The sequence below is a fragment of the Leptopilina heterotoma genome, unplaced genomic scaffold (assembly GCF_015476425.1).
Source record: "Leptopilina heterotoma isolate Lh14 unplaced genomic scaffold, ASM1547642v1 Lhet_63, whole genome shotgun sequence".
Taxonomy (NCBI): domain Eukaryota; kingdom Metazoa; phylum Arthropoda; class Insecta; order Hymenoptera; family Figitidae; genus Leptopilina; species Leptopilina heterotoma.
The window spans coordinates 3778135-3799484 of NW_025111149.1; the positions used below are offsets into that span (position 1 = coordinate 3778135).

The window sequence follows — 21350 nt, forward strand, 5'->3', positions numbered from 1 at the left end:
TATTTAATTTATGAAAATAAATATTTGTTAAAATTAATTTTTTTTTATGAAATTATGGACGTCATCAGTCATAGTCAATTGTGATATTAGGTCTTAGATAAAAAGCGCTTATAATAATTTAGGAAATTTGTTAAAAAGAATGAATAATTCGATCTTATGCTAATTTTTTTGTTTTTTAAAATGTTTTTTTATCGCAAAAAATGAATGAAACATAAGAACTACTGATATAATATTTAATGGATATTTTAAAAAGAGCTTTGGATGCGAATCAGTAAATCTGTTAATTACATTTTCATTCGAGAGGCACTCTTACACCGTCCTATCTAACTTGAACGTTGCGATATTATAGATATTACTATTAAATAACATTTATCATACTTAAATTTAATAATAAAATACCTAAATCACAATATCATGCCTTCGAGGGATGGCAATGAGTTAGTGGCTTTTTTCCAGTCTATTTGCTTTCATAATTTTGTCAAATTGTTGAAGGCAATAACTCGGAGTGACAATTTTTTTTTTGTTTTGTGAAATGAGAATGATTACACAAGATCGCAATGCCAAAAGCATCCTGTATAACAATGAGGGAGGATTGATTTTTCAAATATTTACAGATACAATATAAGGTTCTCTATAAAATCTCGCACACGTCTCCTCTAGAAAATCGTTTTAGCCATCATTTGGCGGGAAATATCAAAATGTAAATATAATCTTACTAAAACGTGTTCTCTTTAGAAACCGAATCGCATCGCGTTCCTATAGCAACGAAGTAACATCCCTTCGATGATTTAGAATAACATCAAAGAAATATGTTCCTCAAGTTCTAAACGTTCGAGTTGAAAAAAAAATTCCTCACTAACAATTTCACTTTAAAATTCAATTAGGATGATTTATTCAAAAAACGGTAAATTTAAACGACACTTTAAAATAAATAATACAAAAATTAAATTATTCGACTTTAAAAAGTTTTTTAATTTAATTATACAGAAATAACTTAAACGTTTACAACTTGAAGAACATGAAAAAAATAAAATTCCATCCAGGAATTCATAATTTATTAACGACACATTAAGCTAATCACTATCGATTATTAAGTCGAAATTATTGTTCACGACACATGATCAACAAATGTCGGAATACAAAGGAAAAAATTAATAATAAAAAAATGTCGAATAGATGATATTTGAGGCTACACGTTATTTTTGAAAAGTGATTCCAAACAACTGTGTACCTTCGTCAAGCTACACAATTTTACCAATAAAGACGAAGAAAAAAAATTTTCATATATAAAAAAAATTTGTAGAAAAAAAGGTCCAAGTTTCGTTTTTAATGGGTGAGCCGCAGACTCAATTTCATTTATATTTTACACTTAAACCGACGAAACTGTGGACTATTTATAATTTAGTGTTTGTATGCGAATTCACAATTTACATTTTCGAGCATTTAACATTCGAGTTTCTTTCGGGATTTATTTTAAAGAATCGATTTGAAAAATATTAACAATAACAGAGCGAGTAAGCAAAAACAGACGAATGCACCTTGTTGTAAAATGATGGTCGTTTTTTTTAGGCTGAGACAAAAAATCGATTGTGAAAATTAGGTACATTCTAGCTACCTCTAGATATCAGTGATCCTTTCGTTTTTTTATCTCAGGGGTTGAAAACGTAAATTTACGTCAATTAGAAAAAAGTTTGTCGAATGTTGCAAACTTAATTTGTTGCTTGTCCACTGAGTGCCTCGTGGAGAGCGTGTTGTTGATCTGTCGTCAAAGAAGTTATACATGCTTGGAACATTGTTTCGTTGCTCTGTAAAATTATATTCAATTAGTTTAATTGTTAATTAAATTTAATCACTGTTTTTATTCTTTTTTGAATTAATACCAAATATAGGGTTTGCCACAAAAATTTTATTTTGCTTTCCTCTGATTTTTAGAGAGAATTTTGATTTTTTCAATGAAGAAAAGAATTTTTAATTGAAGAATATTCTGAATTACTCTAAAAATTATTAGATACACAATTAATGTTTCTAATACATTTAATTATTTATGAATATCTTTAACTGTGAAAATATTCGGAAACACAAATAGTTTTTTTTAGATAAATATTAAATTATTTTTCTACAGAAAATTTTCAAAAATTTGAAATTTTTTTTTTGAATTCGATAATTTATAACATTTGCTATTGTAACTTGTCGAAAATTATTTTCATGATTTCAATTAAATTATTTTCTTTGAAAATCCAATATTACTTAAAAAAGGAAAGTTCACCTACAATATTTTTAAAATCTACATGTTTATAATTTAATTTTACGAAATTTCGATTAGTTGAAATTTTTTTAACTAAATACACCCAAAAAATAGACTAATATCAAAAAATTTAAATATACAAATTTTTCATAAATTAACTTCTTTAGAATTTTCAATTACAATTTTTCAAAAACTAACTTCTTTAGAATTTTTAATTAAAATTTTTCAAAAACTAAATTCTTTAAAATATACAATTAAAATAAATTAATATTAATATTTCCTAAAATTTCAACTTGAAACCTTTTGAAATTCAATTATTATTCATAATAATTGTAGACGTAACTCTTTTAAAATCAAATTATTTTTGGAAATTTCAAATGTATTCTCAAAAAATCAATTAATTTCAATAGAATTTAGATATCAAATTAAAAAAAATATATTCGTAACTTTAATTAAAACTATTTAAAACACAAATTTCAAAAAAAATTTAATTTGAAATTTTTTTAAATTATTTCCAGAAATTTCTACTAATAACTCTAAAATTCATTTATTTTCTGTAATTTTTAACTTAAATTTTTTTCGAAATCAATTATTATTTTTAATAATTATTGACAAAGATCTTTGAGAATTTAATAATTATTCAAAGAAAAAATGAAAGTTTATCTAAAATAATTCTAAAACTTTTTAAACTCGAATTTAAAAAACTTCCTCTTGAAACATTTAGAAATTAAATTATATTTAAAAAATTTTTAAACGCATCTCTACTAAAATTAAATTATTTTTGAAATTTCTAAGTAAAATTATTAAATTCAAATTTTCTAAAACTTCTATTGGTAATTATTTTAATTTCAATTATTTATAAAATGTTTAAACGCTACTATGATAAAATTAAATTATTTTTGGAATCTTTGAGTAAAATTATTAAATACTTAATAAAAATTATAAAATTTTGTTTAAAATCTTTTTAATTTAAAACCTTTTGAAATTAAATTATTTAGACAAATTTTAAACCACAACTCTACTAAAATTAAATTATTTTTTGAAATTCTAAGTAAATAACTCCTTGTCAGGTTTTGTTATCGATTTACGTAAATTGTTATTTAATATTTAATAATAATAACGCAGCCTAACGTTTATTATATTGTTTACAACTGTTAAATACTTTTAGTATTTTATGTATGAATGGGACTCAATGCCCGTAAATAAATAAATAAAATTATTAAATTCAAATTTTCTAAAACTTCAATTTAAAACCTTTTGAAATTCAATATTATTAATTAAAAATATTTAACGCAACTATTAAAATAAAATTATTTTTTGAATTTTTAAGTAAAATTATTAAATTCAAATTCAATTTTTCTAAAACTTCAATTTAAAACCTTTTGAAATTCAATTACTTATAAAAAAATTTAAACCCAACTACATACTAAAATTAAATTATTTTTGAAATTTTTAAGTAAAATTATTAAATTTAAATTTTCTAAAATTTGAAACCTTTTGAAATTAAATTGTATATAAAAATTTCAAATCGCAACTCTACTAAAATTAAATTATTTTTTGTATTTTGAAATAACATTATTAAATGTTTAAGTAAAATGATTAAAATCAAATTTACTAAAACTTCAATTTGAAACCTTTTGAAATGCAATTATTTATAAAAATTTTAAACGCAACTATACTAAAATAAAATTATTTTTGGAATTTTCAAGTAAAAATATTATATTTAAATTTTCTAAAAATTCAATTTGAAACCGTTTAAAATTCGATTATTTATAAAAATTGTAATTCTATCAAGTCTATTAAAATTAAATTATTTTCCAATTTTTTATGTAAAATTATTCGCTAAATAATTTGAAAGTAATAATTTTATGATAGATCTTCAGGAATTCAATTAATTTAAATAAATTAAATTTCACATTCAATTAATTTCAATTATTGTTAGAAATAGAAAGAACTTAAGGTTTTGTATTAAAATGCTTAATAATTTCAAAGTTTATAAGACAAACAAAACAATAAAGTTTCTTAATAATGAAATTTTTTCAATATTTATAACACCAAAAACCAGACTGAATTTTTTTTATAAATTCTAAGAAGTTAATTTTTTCTACAGTACTTTTGATAAAATTCCCTGACTTTTCCTTGATCTGTGGCAACCCTGAAAGAATTTCTTTTTAAATTTAACTCACTTGAATTTGCCTAACGATACTGATTATCCTTGGCATCACTGGACTCGAAGTTGGTACCACATCTTTGTGAAGTGCTTCCGCGAAAAAGCTAATTAATCTTGGTAAATTTGTATTGTTCATGCCTAAAACTACTGGATGATTTGCTTCTATCAAATCACAAAGATAACCGTATACATGTGGTGCTTCATCTTCATCTTCAACAACTGGTAACCAAGACAACCTAGAGCATTTCAATAAATAAATTTTATCAAAATCATAATTATTGACTTAACAATTTATCTGAAATTCCACAGTAATTGAATTTCACTCACCAATGTGGAAGCATCTCGTCGACATTTATCGCTGAATTATTGTATTTGAGAATTTTCGTAATTGCCGAAATGGCATTTTCCGTTGGATTCACGTTTTCAGGTGCTCTTGATTTCGGTTTATTTATCACCTCGACTAACCTTGGCAAAGCCTCGGCGCAAGCCTGTGCAAAAGCCTCTCCTCCAAATTGTCCCAAAACTCCACAACCATAAGCTGCTGCTTGCCTAACTTCGGCGGACTCGTCCGTTATGTATTGAATCATTGGTCTCAAGAAGAATTCCTGATATTTAACACAATCAGGTCCTCCGAATTCGATCACATCATCAAAAACACATAAAGCCCATTGATGATCCGACCATGAACGTTCCGGTGCCAAAAGTTTCACGAAATGTCCACAAATTTGATCGAAGAAGGGAAAGAATGTTGATTTATGTGTCACAAACAGAGCGTGTAGAATTTCCGATATTTTACTTAATGTGTAGAGATCATCATTGTCCTCGTCCGCGAGTTGTTCTTCAACCACCTTTTGAATTATTTTTAAATTAGTAAAATTGCCAAAAGAAAAAAGAAAAAGAATAGTATTTAAACTTACCTCATCATAATCTTCATCCTTTCGTTTCTCCAATCTTTGCACAGCCCGTTCGAAATGTTCATTAAGAAGTTTATCTAGAATTCGTAAGAGTTCAGCCATTGGCTGTGTGTCTAAACAACCGGCACCAAGAGTCTCGATACATTTTGCCAGCGAGCAGAGCAATTCCAATAGAACTTCTGATTCTGGTTCTGATTCAATGGCCTTTAATAATTCGGGACAAATATAGGCCCACATTCCCTGAAGATATTGAGGTCCTTTTATTTTGGCACAATCTAGTAGACATGGTAAACTTTCGGCCGCAGCTGTTCGTACACCATCGTGAAAATAGAATTTTAACATAGGCACCATTAGACTAACAACTTCCTCGGCATAATTTACAAATCCTTCCTTCAATTCACGAGCATAACAAACAAGCATTTCACATGCTGACGCCTTATCTTCTAATCCAGCAGTTTTAATTCCAAAATTTTGTTGTTCTCCAAGAGAAATGAATTGCCAATCGAGGTCGCCCTCGACTCCTTCCATATCTTCATTGTCTAGCAACGCAACTTCTGGCTTCATAGCTGCTGTACGTAATACTGGTCCCATAACCAATGGCAAATATTGCTCGAATTGTTTGCCGAGAATTTTACAAATTCTCGCCCAAGCGGATATTAAATAGCTCGTCTGTGGATCGTCATCCGATAAATTGCCTTCGGAATGGGTTTTTAGAAGCATGTCCATTACCTCACTGGCATCGGAAATAAACTGAAAATAAATAAATAATTAAATAAGTAAATAAATAGGTATATAAATATTACGTATAGAAAATATTAACGTGCATATGACAATATTTTTACCTTCTCGGATCCAACAGCTAAACCAATAAGACTCACGCACTCGATTGTCTTTCCACGAAGCATTTTATGCTCCTGTTGATTTGCATTCTGAATAATGTATTTCAAACAAGGCATCAGTCTGTCGTAATATTTAACGAACTGCTCCTCACATGTGTCAGCTACCGAAGCGATTGTCGTTACAACCTTTAGGAAAATTCAGTTCTTTATTATCAACTTTCATCAACAAAATTTTCATTATTTTCATTAAATACAATTTTTAGTAAACTAAAATTTTTGATTAACGTTATTTGAACCTAATCAGGGTTGCAAAAAAAAAATTAATTTTGTTTTTCTCGGACTTTTCCCTGTTTTTCAGAAAAAATGTTGACCTTTTCCCTGAGATTAAAGAATATTTTAATTTATTCTAAAAATTATTAGATACTCAAAAAAAATGTTCTATTACGTTTATTTAAAAATTTTTTTAATTGAAAAATTATTCGAATTACATCAATAACTTATTTTTTAAATAAAAATGTAATCATTATTATTATTCCATAGGAATCAAGATTTTCAAAAAATTTAAAATACAAACTTTTTTCAAGTTTAACAACTTACAATAATTTCAATATCCATAAAATTTTTCAGAAAAAATCAAATTATTTACATACATTTTAATAAAATTTTTCACACGAATTCAATTTTATAAATATTAAAATTCAATCTTTTACGTCTGAGAAATAGTAATTATAGTGAAGGAGAATAAAACGGACAAATAGTTTTTAAAATTAGTTTACTCCAACGTTTCGAAATCTAAATGATTTCCTCTTCAGGGAGTCAAAAAAAAATTAATAAATAAACATTCGTCAGCAAAAAATAAAAACAAATTCACCCATCAAACGTCAGAGAAAACATAGAGTTTGGAGTCATAACTATAAAAGATTATAAAACCAATTTTGAAATAAATAAATAAACATCAACATCATAGTTAAATAAATAAAATAACATTGTCCGAATGTTTTTGTTTTATTCTCCTTCATCATAAATATTAAAATTTTTCATAGGATTTCAATTATTTTTAATACAATTTTAAGTAAATTTTTCGAAAATATGTAATTGTTTTTAAAAATTTAATTATTAAAATTCTTCAACATCAGTTATCAATAATTTTTAATAATTTTTGCAAAAGTTTCTTGAGAATTTTCAAAAATTTATTTGTTTACAATTCGATTTTACGAAATTCTGATTATTCGGAAATTTTTCAATTAAATATATTTATAAAATAAAACCTTCAAATAATTTTTAAAAAATTTAAACTTTTTCAAAAAAAATTAATTCTTTAGAATTATTTGTTAAAAGTATGAAAAATTAAAAATTTTCAATTTTCATTTGAAACCTTTTCAAAATTCAATTATTTCTAAAAAAATTCACTCTATAATGCTTTTAATATTCAATTATAATCTAAAATTTTAACTATGAAATTCATTTTTAAATCAATTTGTATTAGAAATTTCTATAAGAAATAATTGAATTCTTAAAAAGAATTTTAATATTTTTGAACATAATTGAATCACTGTAAAGAATTTTATTATTTATGAATTAATTGAATTATTGCAAAGAAATTTTTAAATATTTGTAAATAGTTGAATTCCTGTGAAATTTTTAATATTTATGGAAATAATTTAGTTTTTGCTTAGAATTTTATCAAAATGTTTAAAAATAATTGAATTTCGGAGAAGAATTTAATTATTTTTAAAAATAATTGAAATTTTGACGAGAATTTTTAAAAAATATTTAACATAATTGAATTTCTCAGAAGAATTTTATTACTTTTGAAAATAATTGAATTTCTGCAAACATTTTCTCAAAAATTCAATTTCTTTTAGAGGTTTTAACTCAAATTCTTCTATAAATCCCTTAGTTTATATAATTAATTAAATATATATTAAAAAATGTAACTAATTTCAGAAGAATTTGAATTATTAAAGTTTTTAAAAAATGTAAGTTCTTTCTAATTAAATTCATTCATAATTGAAATTTTCTAAAATTTCAAATTGAAACGTTTTGAAGTTTATCTATTTATGAAAATTGTAAACGCAATTCTTTTTAAATTGAATTAATTTTAAAATATTTAAGTAAAATTATTAATTACATAATTTATTAGTAATAATTTTATGATAGTTTTTGAAGAAATAAGTATTAGAATTCGTGGTAATTTCATAGTTCATGAGGCAACATAAGAGACACCAAAATTTAAAATTTTCTTATGATTCTAAAAATTAAATTTTTTCCAGTACTTTAATTAAAATTCCTGACTTTTCCCTGACCTGCGGCAACCCTGCTAATGGTTCAATCACAATTTATTCAAAGCATGTGTTAAATAAGAAAACCTAAATAAAAATAAAATATTAAAATAATAAATAAATAAAACTTTGACGTCATAAAGGTTAAAATGCCCTTAAATAAAAAAAAGTCTCAGACAAAATTAAGTGGGAAGAATAAAACGGAAAAAGAAAGTAAAAATAAAAAGGTACTAACCTGTTCTAAAACAAGTTTCGTTCCTCTTTCTACCAATTCCTGAAATTTAGCAGTTAGTATCGACTCCAATTTTCCCATTATTCCATCTAAATAGGGAAGCAAAACGTGTTTGGGACAATCTTCGCTGAAGTTTACAAGCGCCGCGCCAGCGTGTGCTTGGACTCGTGGATTCGCATTATCATCCAACACCATTAAAAGTCCTGGTATTACTTTCTCGTGGAAATTTCTCTCAAATGTTGGCGCAAAGTCTGTTGACATTTGTCCCACTGCGTTACAAGCCGCATATCTTACACGTGGATGCTAAAAAATTAATTATTTATTTCCTATATTAGAAAATTTTACTCACTCTCTAAATTTAAGTAAATTTACTAAAGTTAAAATTAACTTAAGTTCAGGTTTCGTACTCGTTAATTAATTAAAAAAAAATAGCTTTAAGACTGAAAAAAGTAAGTTTAAAATATTAGATTAAACAAATTAACTTTTAAATTAGTTAATTTATTGTAATTTCTTTGAATTTGAATCCACTAAGATTAGATTAGATTATTTTTGATTAATAAAGTTAAATTTAATAACAAAATTATTTTTGTATGCTAAAGAAATAATGTGAATTGGCGATGACTAAATTTATAATTATTTTGAAGAAAGTAAATATTAATTTTTTTATTTCAATTATTAACTGTCGAATTCTCAAAAAAAGAAAAAAAAGTAGCTTTTAGTGGCAAAAGTCTAAAAAAAGTATCCAAATAGTATCAAATCGTAAAAAAGTGGTAAATTTGTTTTGGTAGATGAGTACGAATTCTGTCCTATTTAACTCTTTTAGTTAAAATGAACTAACATTATAATTAACTAAAGATTAAAGTTAACTAATGTTGTAAAAGTCAATAATTAAAATTATTACATTTTTCGATTTGAAAATGAAAAATCGATAAATAATTTTGTGCGTTCTAAAACTATGATTGTATCATGAAAATAATACAGTCAACTCTCAAGAACTTCCTCAGGAGGGTCTAAAAATCAGCCGTCAAAACGACAAACTGAATAGAGACTTATTCCATCGGCTTACTCTGCCACAAACGTAACGCTTTCAGAATTTCAATGAATTCGACCGCTGACTCGATTCGTGGCCTAAATAATTAATTAATTTCAAATTACACTCACTGGGTCTTGTAGGAAATTCACAACTCCATCCATAATTTCTTTTAGAATTTCTTTCATTTGCTTGTGACAGCCCTCTCCAACAGCGGAAATCGCCATTAATGCGGCATGTCTGTAAAATTATTGAAATTAATTTCTTCCTTTGGTAATTTAATAGTAATAGTAATTTAAAATTATATTATTAATTCTAATATTATATTCAGTATATATATTAAATAATGAAAGATTTAAAACCATAAATAATTTCATAATTCATAATAATTATGATAATAATCCTAGACCCATAAAATTGTTTGTTCCTAATTCATAAAGGCAATTTATGTGGAAATTGCAAACAACTCTAGAAACATTTTGACGTACTTTTCAAAATTCAAACTGTTAGTACAACAGAAAGAAATAGAAAAGTGCATCATTTTCTCTACCATAGATGTAACGCCTTCAAATTTAGAATTCAAACTCAATTGCTGACTTTCTATGGAGTTTTTTTCTTTCATAATTTTTTTACAAGACTTGCTTTTTACTTTCAAAAAGTAAAGATTCAATTCAATACCTGTATTTCCAATCCTGATTATTCAACATTGTTGGAATATTTTGAACAATATGATGTAACATTGTTTTACCACCTAAACCACATGCCAATCTATCTAAAGCACTTTCTGCCACAACATTATTACTATCGTTATCTTCTTCAATAATTTCGTCAGCGAAACTCCATTCGTCGTCATCTTCAAGATCAGTCATCATTTTCAGCACCAATGGAACGAGAGTTTCAATATATTTCCCACCAATTTTACGCACCATTGCCGGTGCTGTTTCAGCGAGTGTTACTAAAACTTCAAGAGCCAATTGTCTCCATGAATTTCCCATTTCCTCGTTGGAAAATATTTTCATGCACATTTCCATTATATTCTCTAATTGTGGTCGAAGAAATCTAGGCGTCGATTCTGCCAGATCAATTAAAACTTTAAGTAATGCTTCATCCTCTTGCTTCTCAACTGATTGAGCCGTCACCTGAACGATTGCTGGTAAAAGTTCAGAAAAATGCTTTTGAATATTTGTTTCCTTGTCGTGAAGCATTATAAATGCACCTATCGCTCTTACTGCTTGAAATCGAACCTAAACGGAAAAATTGGAACACATTTTTAAATTAATTGGAAATTTAATTTAACATTTTAATTTCATTTAAAAAGATTTAAATTCAAGTTAAAATTAAGTAACATCAGGATTACCACAAATCTTTAATTTTTTCCCCCTGATTTCCAGACAAAATTTTGACTTTTCCCCTGACCCTAAAGATAGGAATTGAGATTTTCAAAAATTTCAAATTCAAACCTTTTGAAATTCAATAACTTATTAGAATATTAATATTGATTTGAATTTATCACTCGGTGTTATTTAATAACACCAAGTAATTTTTAACACCGAATAATTTTTTTTTTGTAAAATAATTTTTAATTGTTAATGAATTTTATGTACATATATTTATAAATTATAATAAACTTTCAGTTTCTAAAGAGGACGGCTGTGCCGTTGAAACGTAAAGAAAAAAATTTTCTTATTTTTTTTCATTATTCTGAATGACTCGGAGTGATCGATAAAGCCATCATTATTATTATTAGAATATTGTTACTCTAACTTCCTCAAAATTATTTTCATCATTTCAATTTAATTATTATTTTCTAGAATTTTTAACTAAAATTCTTCTTTAAATCAATTATTTTTAATAATTTTTGACAAAGTTCTTTGAGAATTTTCGAATTCATTTGTTTACAATTCAATTTTACGAAATTCCAATTATTCGGAAATTCTTCAATTACATATATATTTGAAAATAAAAACTTTAAATAATTTCAAATAATAATCAAAATTAAATTAAATAATTTAAAATTTAAATTAAAATTTTACAAAAAAATTAGTTTGACAGAATTATTAATTAAAAGTATGAAAAATTCAGATTTTCAAATATTTGAATTTGAAAACATTTCAAAATTCAATTATTTCTAAAAAATGCAGTTATTTGTAACTTTTCCAAATTTCAATTATTTTAAAAAGACTTAATTTAAGAGACTAATTTTAACAGAATGGAATTAAAATTTTAAATAATAGTTTTCTAGAGTTGTTAATTAAAAGTGTGAAAAATTCAGATTTTCAAAGATTTGAATTCATCCTATAAAGCTTCTAATATTCAATTATTATCTAAAACTTTATATAAAATACATTTTTAAATAAATTTTTATTAGAAAATTGTACGAGAAATCAAGTATTTTATAAAAGAAAGAATTTATTGAATAATTGAATGTTTATTAAAAGGGCTTAGGGGGTTAAGTGTGCAAAAACTGCCCCCGCATCTATTTTTCTCAAATTTGGCCCATATATTACTATCCATATGACTATAACTTTCTGCAATTTTGAACTCAAAATTCGCTTTTTTGGGGGAGTTATGGAGGGGGAAAGCAAAATCAAGAAACTTATTTTTCTCGAAAACTACTGAACCGATTTTAATGAAATTTTAAGAGATTGTAAATATAGATAATACGATTTTAAAAAAAAAATCAAAATTTTTTTTCAAAAAAAATTTTTGAAATTTTCAAAATTTTTTTTAGGGTTATTTTTTGAAGTGACCACTTTCTCTTTTGTTGTAAAAAGTACCTTATAATGTCCCCTTTAACATATATTTTTTCCAAATTTTTAAAAAATATAGTTTTTGAGTAAAATGTCAAAAACCACGGTCATGCTATTTGTCACGTACGGTAATGCACATATGTACATATGGGCAATTTCATGTGATAGGGTATAGCCAAATAAGTATGGAAAAAGTGACCCGAATATATTTTTCCCATGCATTCCTACCCATTTAAAAATAACTTTTTGAAATTTTTAACTCAAAATTTTGAGTTTTTTGGAACTTATGGAGGGGAAAAAAATCGAAAAACGCATTTTCTCAAAAACTACTGTATGCATTTTAATCAGCTTTGAATATGTTGAAAAGACAATTAAAGAGATTCCAAAAAAAATTTCAAATTTTATTTTCAAAAAATTCCAAAAACCTTTTTTGTTTTTAAATTTCAAAATGAAATTTTTTTGAAATTTTCAAAAAAAAATTTTTTTAGTTCTATTAATGTGACATTTTTATGTATTTTCTCATTTCATTCTCTTATGTGATCTACTTAATAAAAAAATTTTGCCCGACATGATTTCAGGGTGTCACGATATATAACTCAAAAACCAAACCCGGTACATTTTTGTATTGTATGTAAATGGTTAATTAATTAATTATTTATTAAATTACAAATTAATACTTAGGGGTTTTTTGAATACAAGTCTGAAATCGATGTTAAAAAAAATTATTTCCAAAGAAACATCCAAAAAATTTTATTTTGGCATTTAAAATTTTTTTCTTTTTGGATCGTTGAAGCGGTACATCACACTTTTTTCATTTAACTTTTTTAACAGTCTTACTTTTTAAAAAATAATGGCGATATTGAGATATTTAGAGTGCGACACTGTAAAAAAACTCAAAAAATCCTAAATTTGATTTTAAAATTTTCCAAATTTTTTTGTTTGTCTAAAAATATTTTTTATATCAACTTCAGATTTGTATTTAGCAACCTCAATAACCCACTAGTAATAAGTAGCAAAAATATTTGACAGGTTTTTTAAAATTAACCATTTACATACAATATAAAAATGTACCGGGTATGGTTTTTGAGTTATTTACCGTGACACACCCTGAAATCATGTCAGGCAAAATTTCTTTATTAAGTAGATCACATAAGAGAATGAAATGAGAAAATACATAAAAATTTCACATTAATAAAACTAAAAAAATTTTTTTCTGAAAATTTCAAAAAAATTTTATTTTAAAATTAAAAAAAAAAAATTTGAAATTTTTTTTGGAATCTTTTTAATTATTGTCTTTCCAACATATTCAAAGCTGATTAAAATGCATACTGTAGTTTTTGAGAAAAATGCGTTTTTCGATTTTTTACCCTCCATAAGTTCCAAAAAATATATTCGGGTCACTTTTGCCATACTTATTTGGCTATACCCTAACACGTGAAATTGCCCATATGAATATATGTGTATTACCGTACGTGACAAATAGCATGACCATGGTTTTTGACATTGTACTCAAAAACTATATTTTTAAAAAATTTGGAAAAAATATATGTTAAAGGGGACATTATAAGGTACTTTTTACACCAAAAGAGAAAGTGGTCACTTCAAAAAATAACCCTAAAAAAAATTTTGAAAATTTAAAAAATTTTTTTTGAAAAAAAATTTTGATTTTTTTTTAAAATCTTATTATCTATATTTACAATCTCTTAAAATTTCATTAAAATCGGTTCAGTAGTTTTCGAGAAAAATAAGTTTTTTGATTTTGCTTTCCCCCTCCATAAGTCCCCCAAAAAAGCGAATTTTGAGTTCAAAATTGCAGAAAGTTATAGTCATATGGATAGTAATATATGGGCCAAATTTGAGAAAAATAGATGCGGGGGCACTTTTTGCACACTTAACCCCCTAAGCCCTTTATTTCTTATACAGAATTTTATCAAAAATTGTTTAAATAATTGAATTCTCCCGACGAATTTTAATAAAATTTTTAAGAATAATTGCATTTTTTGATGAATTTTATTAAAATTGTATTAAAAATAATTATTAATTAAAGAATATTAATATTTATGAAAATAATTGAAGTCTGAGGAAAGTAATATTAAAATTTTTTAAATAATTAAATACCTGTTACAATTTTATTATTTATGAAGGTTGAATTTTTATAAAGGATTTTATCAAAATTTTTCAATATGATTGAATTCTGTCCAATAATTTTAATAAAATTTTTAAGAATAATTGCATTTTTCTAAGAATTCATTAAAAACTATATTAAAAGTAATTTGAATCCTGTAATGAGTTTTATTATTTATGAATATAATTGGATTTTTACCATCACTTTTAGTAAAAATTAAAAAATTAATTGAATTCATCGTGAAAAAATTTATTATTTTTCTAAACAATAGAATTCTCGTGAAAAATTGTATTATTTTTGATAATAATTGAATTATTTAAATTTTAATAATATTTTATTGAAAATAATTAAATTCTTGTGAAAATTGTATTATTTATGAAAATAATTGAATGTTTGCGTAGAATTTCATCAACATTTTTTTCTTAATAATTGAATTCCTTTGGGAAATTTTATGAAAATTGTAGATATCGAAAATAATTATATGATAGTTCTCCAAGAATTAAATTTATTTCAAATCAATTATTGTCAGAATTAGAAAGAATTTAAGGTTCTTTAATTATTAAAATTCGCGGTAATTTTAGTTTATAAGTCAAAGAAAAAAGATACAAATCTTATGAATTCTAAAAATTTAATTTTTTTTCTGAACTTTTAAAATTCCCCGTCTTTTTCCTGATTCCCCTGATTTGCGGTAACCCTGTGAACATCAATTTCTAACTGAATAATTAAAATGTAAGCCTCGTATCTGTCTGAAAATTAATACTTGACAATTTGCAGTCATCAGAAGGCTTCTTTAATTTAGGGAGAATCCGTGACGAGATTATGAAAAATTCTCGTGTATCTATCTCCCAAAATAATTAGATATTTTCATTGTATGTACGTATTTTTACCTCATAGTTTGCCGAGTCTATAACTGATTGTTGTAGCATTTGTTTAATTAATTCAAGATAGTGAGCTTGTTGATTGCCAAAAACGCCGGGAACCGATCTGAAATTAATTACATGAAATGTTTTAGAAAAAAATTTGATTTCAAAAGAATGTTTTGATTTACCTTTTGGTTTTATTTAAAATTAAACTTACGTAAACATACGAAGAGCACTTTCTTTAAGTTCTGGCACTGGTCCATTCGCGCACTGAAATAAGAATTGCAGGAACTCTGGCCATTGATTGTTACCATCTTCGTCAATTAAATTTCGTGCAACTTCCGCAACGACCTCACATATTTTCCGACGATTTTTATCGCTCTGTTCATTTTGCACCGCCAGAAGAATTTGTTCTTTAAGTTGAGCTTGTCCTTCCGGTGGAATCTAAAAAAAATTTTACATTTTAAAAAAATAAGGTTAAATTCGCATTAAATTGATGATAAAATAAAAATTTTAGTGAAATTATTAACTACCTATTAAAGTAATTAATAACTGTTAAATAACTAAACTATTAATAATTAATACATATTAAAATTATTATTCTTAATATAATTCATTTTTAATTACCTTGGGATAAAATTCCATAAATTCTGATGAAAATAGCCGGCGCAGTAAAACTGCAGCCATTGATCTTAAGTCCTCCACATAAGAAGTGTTACAAATGAAGCTTACTAGGAATTCGACTTTATTTTCCAAGGGAATATTCTTATATGCTTCCTAAAAGATAATCGTTTTTTAAAAGTTATTTAATGGTCCACAATTTTGAAAATAACTCATTATCTCTAATGCCATTTTATTTTAAAAATGATATTAATATATTTTCCTATTCTCAAATAAAAATATTCATTGAAATATTGCAATAACAGGGTTGCCACAAAAAATTAATTTTGTTTTTCCCTGACTTTTCCCTGACTTCCAGAAAAAATTTCGACTTTTTCCCTGACTCTGAAGAATATTCTGATTCACTCTAAAAATGATTAGATACTCAAAAAAATGTTCTATTACATTTATTTACGAATTTCTTTCATTGTAAAATTATTCTAAAACATCAATAACTTATTTTTTAAATAAATATTTAATCATTATTATTATTATTATTATTATTATTATTATTATTCCACTAGCAAATTCCTACGCGCGCGATGCGCGCGTTAATGATTTAAAGAATTGCCACGGTAGCAATCTGCCTACCTGCTTTCCACAGAAAAAATTTAATAATTTCAATTTATATTCTTGCATGTTTACAATAGTTATGATTTTTTAAAAAATCTCGGTATTTTAACTATATTATCATTTCCACGCCTCAGAAGCCATTTAAAAAAATTGCAAGAAGATCGAAGGCGGGGAAAGCAGTGATTTTTATTTTTTGTCACGGATTTTTCAGAAATCCTAAAATATAAAATAAATAAAAATCACTGCTTTCCCGCCTTCGATCTTCTTGCAAAATTTTTTAATGACTTCTAACATTAAAATAAATAATTAGCAAACGAAAAAAATTGCTTCCAAGGGGTGGAAATTATAATTTAGTTTAAATACCAAGATTTTTAGAAAATCCTCAAAAAATCAAAATTACTACTTTTCTTGCCTTGGATCCTTTTGCGATTTTTTAATGGCTTCTGTTATTAAAATAAATATAATTACCAAGTGAAAAAACATGCCTCTACTCAACTCAAGTTTCAAATGTAATTTTTATACATGTAATTTTCTCATGAAATCCCTCAAACATTTTTTAAGCTCATATAAATGTAATAAAATTCAAACTCAAAAGATTTATAAATTATAATTTCTGCAAATATTTTAATTTTCATTCTTATGTTTCTAATAATGGTTGGGGTACAGTTTTTCTAAATCGTATTTTCTAAAATTTTTTTTTCTAATAAAGGTGAATTTCTAAAAAACTTTTTTCTAATAAAGGTAATTTTCAAAATTTTTCATTTTTCTAACAATATTCTATTTTTGTAATCACGATCAATAAGTACATATGATTAAAAAATAAAATTTACGAAAATTTGTTAATTCTTTAAAAAAATACTTGATATTTCGTTAAAAAATTATAATAAAAAATAGAAATTATGCAAATTACTTAACAAAATTTTTAAATAATCTAGTTAAAAATCGTAATTAACAAATTATAGGGATTTTTTCCCTAAAGATATTTAAAATTTTCTAAAAAAATTTTTTATAAATATATTAACTTTGGAAATTTAAATGTAAAAATGATGCAAATTATTTTTTTTCAAAGAAGAATAGAATTTTGTTAACAAATTGTGATAACAAATAGTAATTTTATAAAAAATTTTCTTCATTTTCAAAAAGAAACTTATAATTTTGTAAACAGAATTGTAATTGAGAAACAGAAAATTTAATCTTTATTTTTAAACAATTTTCTAATTTTTATAAAAATTATGGAATTTTAGAAATTTTAGGAAAATAAACATTAGAAATTATAACTTTTTATAAAAATTTTTTTTAGAAAACAGATTTAATTAGAAATCGCCTTTTTAGACAAAAAGGTGTAGAAAATACTTTTTTTTAAAATAGTGTTCGCCTACCCTAATAATTGTTAGTATTCATCCGAAAAATATATTGAATACATTGAAATGTTGATAATTGAAGGAAAGGAATGTTTAATAGAATTTATAAGTATTATTTTTTCTGAAATAAATAAAGTACTCGATTCTGCGTAACCGGAATGGCAAGAGTATCAAAAAATGTAAAAAATGCGGAATTTTTTTTTAAGTTTATTGAATTATCATTTTATAGGAGACTGAATTTACCAAAAGAAATAAAAATTCTAAAGATTTAATTGAAAAACACTATTTTAATCTAAAAAACATACTTAATATTTAAACTTCAAAATTTAAGTGTCTTTAATCAATTTATTTTTGTCAAACAAAAGTGGCAAATAAAATTCAGTTCACTAATTGAATAATATTGTAAAAAAATTGTTTGATGTTAGAATTTAAACTTTTTATCAATACCAAGTTTGAGAATTTCATTAAATTTATAAGAATTAACAAAATAATAGAGAATTCTTGAAAATTATTATTATTATGTATATATATATATATATATATATATATATATATATATATATATATATATATATATATATATATATATATATATATATATATATATATATATATATATATATATATAGGAATTAAGATTTTCAAAAAATTTCAAATTCAAACCTTTTTTTACAAAGTAATAAAATTTTTCACATGAATTCAATTATTTTTATAAAGAATAAGATTTTTCATAGGTTTTTAATTAATTTTAATACAATTTTAAATGAATTCCCCGAAAAATGTAATTAAATTCAAACATTTTTTGCAAGAATTCAATTACATTTCACAAATAATGAAAATCTTCGCTGAAATTAAAATATTTTTAAAATCTACCATTTTAATAAAATTTCTCAAAAGAATTCAATTCTTTTTAAATGTAATAAAATTCATTGAAAGAATTGAATATTATTATCATACATAATGAATTTCGTTGCAAGAATTGAATATTTAATTTTTTTGACAAATTTTAATGAAATGTTTAAGAATAATTACATTTTTCGAGGAATTTGATTTAAAATTGTATTAAAAATCATTGAAATTCTGCGATGAGTTTTATTATTTTTGAAAATAATTGAATTATTGCGAAGAAATTTATAAAAATTTTATTTATGTAATATAAAATAATAAAATATTATTTATGTAAATAATTTAATGTTTGGTTAGAATTTTTTCTAAATAATTGAATTCTTTTGAAAATTTTATTAAATTAATAAATATTGAAAATCATTGAATTGAGGAAAATTTTTGATAAAATTGGAATGTTGACAAGAATTTTGTTAAAATTTTTGAGAAGAATTTTATTATCTATGAAGATAATGGAAATTTTGACTAGAATTTGAAAAAAAATTTAACATAATTGAATTTCTGAGAAGAATTTCATTACTTTTGAAAATAATTGAATTTCTGCAATCATTTGTAACTTCTCCAAAATCCAATTTTTTTTTATCTACTGTTTTTGAGTAAAATTCTTCTATAAATCCATTAGTTTAAATAATTAATTAAATATATATTAAAAAATGTAACTAATTTCAGAAGAATTTGAATTATTAAAATTTTCCAAAAATCTAAGTTCTTTCTAATTAAATTAATTCAAAATTGAAATGATCTAAAATTTAAAATTGAAACCTTTTGATGTCCATCTACTTTTGAAAATTGTAAACGCATTTTTTTTAAAGTCTATTAATTTTAAAATATTAAACTAAAATTATTCAATAAATAATTTATATGTAATAATTTTATGACAGTTTTTGAAGAAATAAGTTATTTAAAAAAATTATTGTCAGAAATAGAAAAAAATGAAGATTTTATATTAAAATTCGTGGTAATTTTATTTAGTTTAGGAGGCAAATAAAAAATACACAAAAATTCAAAATATTCTTATGAATTCAGTATTTTAAAGAATTCCAGTACTTTAATTGAAATCCCTGACTTTTTCCTGTCCAATTCTACTTTCCCTGAATTCCCTGACCTGTGGCAAGCCTGAATAAAATGTGTAAAATTGCTTCCTTCTAAAGCGTGATTCATCTCATGATACTTTTATGTAACAGATTGATATAACAAAGCAACGTGCTTCAAGTACTCCCGAAAATATCTTTACCATAAAAATTAGTCCATATGGAATTTACAAATTGCTCCAAATCATAAAAAAATCGAAATTAAACAAAAAAAATAAAATCTTTTGCCCTCGACGAACAACATAACCTCGTTTCTAAATAATAATTTATTGGATTCATTGAAAGAAACCGGTTTTCTTTTTATAAAATCTTCACGATAAGAAAATTCGAAAGATTAGACGCAGGAAGGCGGCAAAAGCGGAAAAGAAACTAATAGAGATCATTAAATATTTATAAAATTAAAGTTATCAAGACACTATAGAAAAATTAATCTTTTGGAGAAAATTACTCTTTTTTGCATAAAATACTTTTTGGATGAAAAAATTAAATTAACTAAACAATTTTTAATCAATTTTAAACAAGAAAGAGACTGTCAAGGAAAAAAAACATAAAAGTTTGGCGGGGCGCGTGCTTCCGTGCGACACCATTTTGATAATTCAACTATTATCAAGAAATTCAACACCTGTCAATTTTCTAGCGAATATTAAATGTCATCTGGTTGTAAATATTTATTATTGTAAAGAACATTTAATTGAATGGAGAATCTGTTAAATAATAGATTATTGATGAATGTGAAAAACACGAGGGAGAGACCGACATGACAAACACGTTGGCAACGTGTTCAATGATTATGAGTTATTAATAACGGCAATAAATAAATGTCCTTTTGAAATTAATTGTATCAAATTGATGATAAAAAATTCACCACCAATTTAACGTACCTCTGCTTGTGTCCGAACATCGTTATCAGTACTTAGGAGTGTGTTTAAGAGTTGTTGAAACTGACTATGATCTTCCGCCATTATGAACGAATAATTCCACACTGCGTACTAGTGTTGTATGTGTGAAAACCGATGCTTTAACTTCATCGATACCTATCGATATTTCCTTGACATTCGAGTTTTCTATTTTTTACAAAAAAAATAGTCCCGAAATTTGTTAATTTTTCCAATAATTTCCAATAAAACACAACTTTTGATTTGAATTTATTTTTAATTTGAAGGCGTTATAGTAATTAACAGTTTTTAAAAACAAAATAAAAAACTCCGACTCGAGTACAGTCTGGTGAAAAAGTATTTCATAAACAAAAACATGGCGTCTGATTTTGCGCAAAAGCGCCCTTTAATTCTTAAAAAGTATTGCAATATTTAAAGGT

General features: G+C 24.4%; 1 protein-coding gene and 1 non-coding gene across 2 annotated transcripts; both read right to left on the reverse strand.

Annotated features, from left to right (window-relative positions):
• Positions 1 to 219: 219 nt before the first annotated feature.
• LOC122509851 (importin-5) lies at positions 220 to 21158 on the reverse strand. The gene is made up of 12 exons (XM_043624131.1): positions 20917 to 21158; positions 16075 to 16224; positions 15665 to 15891; positions 15475 to 15571; positions 10391 to 10956; positions 9844 to 9952; positions 8686 to 8985; positions 6172 to 6354; positions 5333 to 6079; positions 4743 to 5263; positions 4432 to 4651; positions 220 to 1805 (listed from the first exon to the last, which is right to left on the reverse strand). Exons 1-12 carry the CDS (start codon positions 20995 to 20997, stop codon positions 1710 to 1712), a joined length of 3297 nt encoding a protein of 1098 aa, XP_043480066.1. The 5' UTR covers positions 20998 to 21158; the 3' UTR covers positions 220 to 1709.
• Positions 15313 to 15435, reverse strand: LOC122509892. Its single transcript, XR_006302389.1, has one exon.
• Positions 21159 to 21350: the final 192 nt, after the last annotated feature.

Bases quoted from the DNA above. Each gene is read 5' to 3' on its own strand.
- LOC122509851 (XM_043624131.1), bottom strand. From the start codon at position 20,997: ATGGCGGAAGATCATAGTCAGTTTCAACAACTCTTAAACACACTCCTA. The intron at 10,957-15,474 runs GTAAAAATACGT...TTTTCCGTTTAG, and splicing joins TAGACTCGGCAAACTATGAG to GTTCGATTTCAAGCAGTAAG. The intron at 6,080-6,171 runs GTAAAAATATTG...ATTTATTTTCAG, and splicing joins TAGCTGTTGGATCCGAGAAG to TTTATTTCCGATGCCAGTGA.